Below are 9,655 nucleotides of genomic sequence, written 5' to 3'. Positions count from 1 at the left end.
GAAAAAGATAGGTAAAACTGGAGTGAACAGGATAATTCCATTAGGGAATGAAGAAAACTGATCCTGTTAGAGAGCTGTGGGAGCCCAGACAATGCATTCTCAGGAGTGCAGCTGAGTGCAGACAAGGGGGTGATGCCATCCTAAAAGGAAAGTTCCTGGTAGCAGTCAGCTCCAAGTGATCAGTTGTAGAATAAATTTGGGTGCATTCAGCATTTCCATCAACAAAAAGGAGTTCAAACCAGAAAGCCCATGTTCCTGATCCCTAGCTCTTCTATAAACTTACACCCCAGATAAGTTGGATGTATTTGTTGTTTTTCATCTTCCTCAACAGGATATTAAAAAAAAAACAAAAAACAAAAAAGCCTTCAAGTCATCACTAAATGATTTTGAGAGCAGGACAAGGGCATTTGGCACTCAGTGCCCCAGCCTGCAATGCTCCGTGGCACCACAGCTCGGGAATCAATTATCCCTTCCTCCCCTCACTACCATTCACACATGTGGAAAAAAGGCAATAGTAAGGCTGAAATAAATAAACAAAGATTGCTATTTGGTGGCTACTGAAATTTATAGAGGGTCACATTATCTACAGCTCAGCAGCTGTTTTCACCTCCTGTTGGCCTGAGAGAAATATTATTTTGTGCTGGCAGAAAATATCAACAGAGAAGTGACGGGCTGAGGAACGGGAGTGAGGAACAACAAAATTATCTGTGGACTTCAGCAGCAGCTTCCCATCTTACTGAGGCCCTGGGAGAAAGTTTTGCATTGCTAACTTCTCTTCATATTCCAGTCTCCCCATATAGGAATCTTCATTTGGAAGTGATAGCTTTTTTCACAAGCAGAATTGGTCCTTTTAAGAAAAAAGCAGCCCAAACCTTGTACTGTAAAATGTGATGCTTCTTCAGCACGCTGCTGCATCAAGCTAGTAAATCAGGGAGCTGCTTAAAGCTGCACAGCTTCTGCAGACTATGAAAAATTCCACCCCACTGTGAGAAATCAATATTGAATCTCCTGTAGCATCCCTTGTAATAACACTATAGAACTCCCAAAGTTACAGGGAATTCAATGGCTTTGCAAAAATTACTTGTATTCCTGATCGTGTGCTGCAGTGATGAAGTGGGCAGTAAGTCCTTATGAAATTAGAGGGGCTCATCTACCAATCTACCTCAGGGAAGTTTTTGTCCCCTCAGCCCCACTCTTTTCCACCACCCTCACATACATCCTTCTTTTTGGCAGGACTCTCTGGTAACATTGTTCCTGAAAAACAGCCTCCCTCAGCAGCTGCTGTAAAAAAACTTCCATGTGTTGAACTGCCTTTTGCAGATCAATTTAAGGAATATAAGCTCAGATCTCATTGTTGCTTTAAACAGACAAATCTGGCCTTTGTGTTTGAGAATCTCATTAAGAATCAGCTTTTAAGTGGACAGAGTGAAATTGTGATCTTGTGCAGAAATGGGACTTCAAGAGTGGCTCTTCATTTATTGGTATGAGAGAAGCTGCTGTGGACAACTCCCCTTTCTGCTCCCTGCTCTCAGCTGAACTCTTGGGCTGCCCCACACGTGGAAGGCTCAGTTCTTGCAGGCAACAGAATTTAAAATTATTTTGGAGCTGAGAAAGGGCAGCTTCACCCCTGGTGTCCATTTGTTCATTCCTTCCATGCCTGAAAAGCCTGTTGGAGAAATCAACCTGCCAAGAAGAAAAAACCCAAACCTGTGGTACCCTTGAGCCATGAAACCAAGAAGCACGTGGAGTCTCTTAGCACAGATGATACTTACAGGTATGTCTGCTTGAACAAAAGGTTGGTGGGTTTTTCATTGACATGGTAGAGAGGAAATGGATCAAATCCACCAATGAAATCAACTGAAAAAAAATCGAAACTCAAATAAACAAACAAACAAACATGGCCAGAAAGTTGAAAGGAAAGGAAATGAAAGGAAGGGTTGGTGCATGTCATGGCATAAACACAAAAAATTAGTGACGGAACAGAAAAATGATTTTTTCAGGTATGGATTTCTGGGATCTCTTGGGATGGACAAGCATGCCAAAGAGGAGATTTCAGCTAACACAAAACTTAAAGCAGAGCTAACAAAGGACTCTAGAGAAGCCTCCTTGGGTCTTGCCCCCACGCTGTGACCGCACATGAGAGCGAGCAGACAAAGCCGGAGCCGCTCCGTGCGGAGCCGAGGCGAGGAAGCTGGGGAACGGCTCCTGAGCGAATGCCAGGGAGAAGTTGGCAGCACAGCACTCCCCGTGAAGGTTATACACTGAAGGGGGAATTTTCTTGCCCCACTTGTCTTTCCTGCAAGACGACAGCAGCTTTGGAAAACTGCAACCACCTCGTTACCTTCAGCTCTGGTATTTTTCGCATCCCCTCTGCCAACTCAATTTCTTTGAATTGAGTACAAGTAGGAACAATGCTTCCCTTCTCCAGTGTTCACGGAAGGGCAGCGTAACTCAGCAGGGAGAGTTCTAAGTGACAATTCCCTTAGTAACCAGGGAAGAATTTTCCAAGGCTGTCTCAGTTCCCTGGACTTTAGGCCGAGCCTGCAGCACAGAGCTGGCCAGCACAGTCAGGGCAGGAGGGGTGTGAGGTGCTGTGATTTGTGACTGACCTCGCAGGCCTTGCCAAAACCCTTTCAAATAGACCCAGTTTGGATCATTTTTTGGTGCCAAGTTAGTGCATTTTGTATGGAAGTGTGAAAACCATCCTGTCCAAGTGCCATTTAAAAATAACTGGAGAGTTTTATTAACTATTTAAGTGCCTGCTTATTTTTCTTTCCTGAAGGTGGCACTATTATTTTAAATTTAAGATGGAAGAGGTTTGAGGAGTTTTACTGATCAAATAATAGAAAAAAGTATTTACTAATATATTGGATGTGAAACAACCCAAACTTCTTAAAAGACTTCTTAAGGACAACAGATTCTGACAAATTCATCTTGCTGGAGAGCTTCATGCTGATACTGTGATTTTGGGACAACTGACAGGTAATGGGTGAGATCTGTAGAGGTTCTAAGTTAATTGTTGGGATAATTCCCAAATAGTTTCAGTGAAACTTTACCTTTTCTCAGCCACTTTTGAAAGCATTTGAGGATTTTTAAATCAAAACCGGCTGCACTAAAAAAACCCCAAAATACTAACTTTATTATCTCAGTTGTGGAAGGCCTAAATTGGGAAGAATTGGGAAGAACTGCAATTTTCAGTAACTGTCTAGTACCCTGAACCAACACAAGGCTTATCATGTGAACACCCAAGCATGAGGGCACTCAAAATCCAAGACACTTGAAAGAAAAATCTTAAGTGTGATTTCTTGTGATACAATACATTGCATTAGCACATCTAAAATATTCTTGCCCACAATTCAGCATTGGTAGATCCCTACTGCTGTGTTTTCTCATGAAAATCACGTTAGCATGAGCTTCCTGATTAATGTGCCTCAGCACTTATAATTACTTCATGCTGCATATCAAAGCAACATTTAAAGGAAACCACAAATGGAAGAGAAAATTAAAACGCAGCTCAAATTTATTCAGGTCACTGGAAGGATCTACCCCTGTGAGTGTGAAATATTGATGGTTTGTCATTGTTAATTATTCAAGCTGGCATTTTAACTCCAAGCTGGGAAACTGGGAGGGAAAGTGAATTTGTTAGTGGGGAAAAAAATACATATCCTGAAATTAACAGCTCTGTGTTTCCTAGATAAAGTTTCCTTCCATGTTTTTGTCTCTCCTAACAGACCCCTACTATAAAAATGAGTTCTGTCAAGCTACTGCTTTACAATATTCAGCAGGGGCTCAGAAATGGAGCTACTTAGCTAATAGAAGAGCTATAGCCTAATTAAAAAAATATTACTATAATGTAGCACCTTCTCTAAGTGCACTGCCAAGCTCTAAAGGAATGATCAATAAAGCCAGGAGAATGAGTTCAGGCAGGAAGGAAGGAAGAAAAAAACACAAGGACGAGGCAGATAAGTAATGCATCTCCTCTCGCTCCTATGAAAACACATTCTTCACATACTTTCAAATATTCAGTTCAAAGCTGCTGTTTTCCAGCTCTCATCCGTGCCAGCTGCTCTTTAAAACAACAAAGCTACTTGCACAAACCTAATCAATGCCTTAGAAGAATTGATACTTGGATGTAAAACTTTTGGATGAGATCCTTTGCTGGAGTAAACTGGCCTAGACCCAACACAGTGCCAAACAAACCGAACTTTGTATTTTAACTCTCTGCATCCATTTTTCTGTTTGTAAAATTATTGGTCTCAAAGGGAGTTTTAGAGGTGCAAAGCAATCCAGGACCAACTGGATACCTGCACAGGTCCCACAGACCTCTGAGTCTTTACCCTGACACGTGTCACAGTGACTCACTGTCACTGAAGAGATTTGTGTACCCAACACGACGGAGTTGGCTCCTTCCTCCTCCTCGTAATTCAAATACAGCACTTCCCCTGCTCTTAAATTAAGTGGTCAGATTGGTTCTTGGCAAGAACTCTCATGATCTGCTCATCCTCAGCTTGTGGCACATGAGGCTCAGCAGGTCTCCTGCTCGAGCCCTGGGCTGAAAGCTTTGTTGTAGGTGCTTTTAATCACAGCAGTAATATTTCAGAACCATTATTCTCTGGCTATATGAGCTTGAGAAAAGAAGTAGCTGCCCAGCTTCTCTAAAGCTTAGTCCAGCTGAGAAGCCAAACCCAAGCTCTTTTTGTGCTCTAAGTGTAGCAGAATTACAGCATCTAACACAGAGTGACACAGGGGAAAAAAACCCTCACTGTAAAAATAGCTGATCCTTGAGGGGTAGTTAGTGCCATGACACACAGAGGCAGAGATGGAAAGAAGTCTGATGGCAGCTCAGTCCTGACAGATGAACATCTGAGAGAGAAATAAAATTTACTAAAATCTTTGCCAAAGGATCTGTTGATAAATACTTACAGCTGTCTTCTTCTTCTGTAAAAACACTAACCACGTAACAGGCGTACACAAAGCCCACCAGCTGGAAAATAGAGAGAATAAATCATTTTAGCATCAGCCAGTGTGAGCCTGGTCAGAACCCACTGGGCACAACTTCAACAGCCACTATTTACACTCAGCTTGGCAGCATTTCTGTAATTGTGGAGCCAAGTCACATTTGCTGTAGGCGGGGGGCAGGTGTAGGTGTCAGGGCAGGCACTGAGGGAGCACACCCAAAGCTCAAGAAGGAAAACTTGCAAGACCCATCCTCACCTTCAGTTTCTTGAATGATTGGTAAGAGCATGGCTTGGCTTTATTGAAACTACTGTGCTAAATTAATTCTCTGTAAGAAGTGATGGGGATACAGGAGAGGGCCTCGTGGGACAGACAACAACGGACAGGAGACACTGAGAGTCAGGACAAGAACTCATCGGCTCAGCATTTCTGTCATATGGGGTAAATTACCAATAAGAGGTGAGTAGTTTTTATGCAGGTGAGACAGAAGAGTAGTTAACCATAAAAATGGTGGTGTACTGGCAGAAATGTTCAGAGACACCAAAATCTTTAGTAACTCAGTAGTTTGTAGAAGCTCTAAAGCATCAGAGCTGCCTCCGTTGGCCTCAGTATCAAGGTGTTCCTCAGCCTAAACAGAAACAAACTCCATGGGAGTTAAGCATTCCAGATGCAGCAGGGTCTTACTTTGCTTTGCCTTCTTCCTGTTAATCAAATATCCTCCCCATCCTTCATTTTACATCTTTACATAACACCCTGCTTAGCGAGATCCTGGTTGACAGTAACTGTGTTAGTAAAGTTATTGTGAGGCATAATTGTTTTCCACTGTGAACTCAATTCCTGGGAACAGGAGTCAGCCTGTAGCACACAGTGACTCACTCCAAGAGGAGACAGAATGATGCATGGGAGGGCTTGAAAAGTAGAGTCCATTCATTTTTAATATGACAGAAAAATACATCACACCCGAAAACAAAAGGCAAGATAATGAGATTTCTGCTGGGGAGTTATACAACATTTGTGCTTTCTCCAGCTCTCCCTGACAAAACATGCCTCGTTGGGAGGAAATGGAATGTTTTTGTAGCATCACTAAACCATGTTTTTCCTTGAAGTTTTTTCTATAATCATATGAAAGAGAAGGCAGCTCACTCCTTTCCTCTTGGGTGAGCCTTATGGGAGCACATCCCAGAACCTCAGTGGAGGAAGGGTAGCTCAGGGGCCTCCCTCATTCCTCTGCTGGGCATTTCTGAAACCAAGGCTGCCTCAGGCTAAGTTCCTGTGAGCTATAGGGAAAAATAAATCCTCTGGCCACATGCAATGGCCAATCTAATTGTACCTGCTGCCTTTCAGAATTGTCTCAGAGTAGAACTATTACTGTTTAGAGGTAGACAAAGCAAAACCAAACAGAATATCAGAGATTTTTCCTCTCTCCTATTGCTTGTACTGTGCTAACATAAAACCTGGAGACTGGGGTTCTTTCCTGAAGTTTGTGGCAGTTTTTGGGCAGTAAAGAGCAACAAATCTGGGGAGGGGTCCAGAGCACAAGGCTGATGAGGAATAGCTGAGGGGGCTCAGGAGAAAAGGAGGCTGAGGAAGGACCTTATTGCTCCCTACGACTCCATCCCTGGAGGGACTTAAAAGACAAGTAAATGTGGCATTTGGGGACAGGTTTAGTGGTGGCCTTAGCAGTACTGGGAGAACTCGACGATCTTGGACAGCTTTCCCAACCCAAAGGAGCGCAGGATTCCCGGCCCGGCCCGGGCTCTGGCCGTGGTGCTGAAGCCCCGAGGCACCTGCTCGTCCCTGGGCTGCGGGACCTGGGCTGAGATGTTTTTCCAAGACGCTCTTGGAAAAACAAGAATGCTTTCTGCACGTCCCAGCACTCCACGAGATGTCCAATCACCCATCTGCACACTCTCATCTCCAGCATAAAGGCATTTGAACCCAAGTAACAAATTAGGAGTGTGCTCGCACACATCCTCTGTACCTGCTTGAGCATGTATATAGTTGCAAGATCCAGTCTTTTACACCAGGTCAAACAATGCAATTTACACACACAAATATATCCAAGCAGAAAAGATGCATCCTGAATACAAACCGTGATTCCAAAGGAACTCTAGGATGGTTTTCTCCCTCCCCAGATCTCCCATCACCTCTCAGAGTAGGAACTTTGGGTTAACAGCCATGCAAAGTGGCAGCCCTACATCTACTCACTGTTATTATACTCTATAACACGTAGATGCAAATCTTATGTGATACCTGTGCCAGGAAACTCCTGATGGAATTAACAATGAAAATGATTTACCTGCCCAGTTTATGGGCAGAGTTGGGAGGGATTATCAGCTGTACTGTCACAGCAAACCTGATAAAGCTCTGGACATTTTTCACGGTTCAGAAGCACCAAGCACTGCGATTGACTAGGGAAGTTTGTTTTGCTCAGAAATTAATGCCCCATAACCCTCAACCATCATTCTGCTCACCCCATACATTTTTCACTTTATGACTAAGGTGACTTTTTGCATTCAGAAAAACAAACCAACCAACCAACCAACAGCTAGTGAATTAAGGGAACTTCCCTGAATCTCTAATTCCAGCTCCATTGGAAGGGAGGGTTTCCTTTTGTGATTTCTTCCAGCTCCTGGCTTTGTTTGTATCTGCTTAGTGTTCAAAATTTACTTTTTATTGACTTTATAATTCATTTCTTCTTTAAATGAGTTTCATCAATAAAAAAACTTGTTTATTTAATGGAACTTTTTATTCAAAGAAGCTTTGTCTTGTGATCTGGCCAGAACAGGAGAGTTTAAGGGGCAAGGTGGGAAGAGATGTACAACATAAATATGAATTTCATTTTTTTATGTGCTGACCTAAACTGTAATTACATACTCTAAAGGATTCATCTGTAATTAAATAACCTCAAATTAAATAATCTCAAGGATTAACTTGTAGGTACAAAAATGATGTTAGCGAGGATTTTCTTGTTATTTTCTAAGTCCGTGAGAGATTTTTCTCTCTCACAGAAGAGGTAGCAGGGAATGTAAACAGCCAAGCCACCTGCAACCTTGGAAAGTCTTGTTTATGGTATAGTAGAAAAATATTTTGACAATGGATATTTTAGGATTTTAGCCAATCACCCCAAGGGGTGGCTGGTCCTTTGTCCAATTAGACTATGAAGAAAAAAGTCTATAAAAGAGTTTGCAAAATAATTAAATAAATCAATCTTGCTGCACAATTCCTGCCTGCTGGATCTTTTCTCCTCCTCCTCCCTATAGCTGCGGGACACGGTGATATACCCTAGGGCCCAGGCCTGCGGTAATATTAACTGAACTCATGGGAATCCCCATGTCTCACCTCTGGAATAAATTATGAATGAAATATAGCTAAAGAGGAGAAATGCTGCTCCTGTTGTCCAGTCCTTTCTCCTGGAAGAGTCTGCAGGAGTGTGAAATGAGCAGACTCCAAGAGACACCAGAAATTCCCTTCTGACTGCATCTTTGACAATGTTGTGTTGAGCCCCCAAATGTAACCCAGTTTATCTGTGATTAACACAGAACAGGAAGCTTCACAGAGGCCAACAATTTGGAATCATTTCACCCTTGCTCCAAGTGCCATCTTGGTTGCTGATTTCAATACAAAGGAGGGGTTTAAGCTCTGTATCCCAGGGAAATACCAATAATTCCCGGATCTTTGCAAATTACATTGGGGAGGTCGAAGAGGAGGGAAAACGTCAGCGATGTAAAATGACACTAAGCCTCTGCTCTAATTCCCCAAAGAATGTTCTAGGGCTTTAGCCTCTGCTGCTGTTTCTCTGCTTGTTCTGCATGTTCAGTACCAGCTTTCTCCAAGCTGCAGAAGGATCCGATTATGCTTTTTATTAGGAACACATGTCGAGGGCAGGTGTGCTCTGTCAGCCTGGGAACGCACACACTGCCCCACAAGAGGGGATGGAGCTGGGGTGTCCCAAGCACTCTGCAGGCAAACAAATAGGGCAGGAAGAGACAAGTGTGCTCAAAGGGAATGAGGAAAACATATGTCTGAGCATTCCCCTGCCCCTCAGTCCTCTGAAGTTCAGTTTTTAATAGAGAGTTGAAAACTGTTCATAAAACAGCAGCATTGAACTAATGTGCTGGAGTCAGTAAATTAGAGAAAAGCCTGGAGAAAGGGACCAGCTGGCTGCAAGTGTGCAAAATACACCAAGGATGGGAAGGCAAATTTTAGGAGGTGTTACTGTTACTTGTGTAAGATCTTAGCTTTAGTCTACCTCTGTCCTAATGAAGATTCTCCAGCTCTTCTCTCAATAGACAAACTTTCCACTGCTTTTTCCACCACAGAGAATAGGTGCAAAGTCTCTTCTTTCAGGGCAGCTGCACTCTAGGTTTCACTTCTAATCAGAGCTAATGAAGTGTGAACACTGTCATCAGTGCAAGAGGGGGAAATGAAGAGAAGTCTGCTATGAGAAAGCAAAAATCCAGCTTGTAAAAGAGCTGTTGTGACCAGATAGCCAAAGAGAGGCAATCAAAATCCTTTAATTCCTTGACCTTCTTTACTCTTTGGATGCAATTTCAACCACTGAAAATCTACCTTCTGCCAAGAGGAAGGCATCTCTTGTGCGTTGGTTCTCACATAACATCTGCTGTCAAGGCTTGTATTGCTGCCTTCCTGGGAACCTTCCAACCTGTCAGTCTGAGTGAAAACAACAGACAGGCGG

The 9,655-nt window shown here is 43.0% G+C and overlaps 1 protein-coding gene across 1 annotated transcript in view; it reads right to left on the bottom strand.

Annotated features, from left to right (window-relative positions):
• The window catches only part of NKAIN4 (Na+/K+ transporting ATPase interacting 4), a 39,997-nt gene that overhangs the window by 4,306 nt on the left and 26,036 nt on the right, over window positions 1-9,655 (bottom strand). The window contains exons 6-7 of the mRNA XM_017735776.1: window positions 4,924-4,984; window positions 1,773-1,857 (exon numbers count right to left, since the gene is read on the bottom strand). Coding sequence (XP_017591265.1) covers window positions 1,773-1,857; window positions 4,924-4,984 — 146 coding nt within the window. The remainder of the gene's footprint in view (window positions 1-1,772; window positions 1,858-4,923; window positions 4,985-9,655) is intronic.

Source organism: Corvus brachyrhynchos, unplaced genomic scaffold (assembly GCF_000691975.1).
Source record: "Corvus brachyrhynchos isolate BGI_N302 unplaced genomic scaffold, ASM69197v1 scaffold10, whole genome shotgun sequence".
Taxonomy (NCBI): Eukaryota; Metazoa; Chordata; class Aves; order Passeriformes; family Corvidae; genus Corvus; species Corvus brachyrhynchos.
The sequence above is the reverse complement of the archived record's forward strand: the minus strand, read 5'-3'. Positions and strand labels throughout refer to the sequence as shown.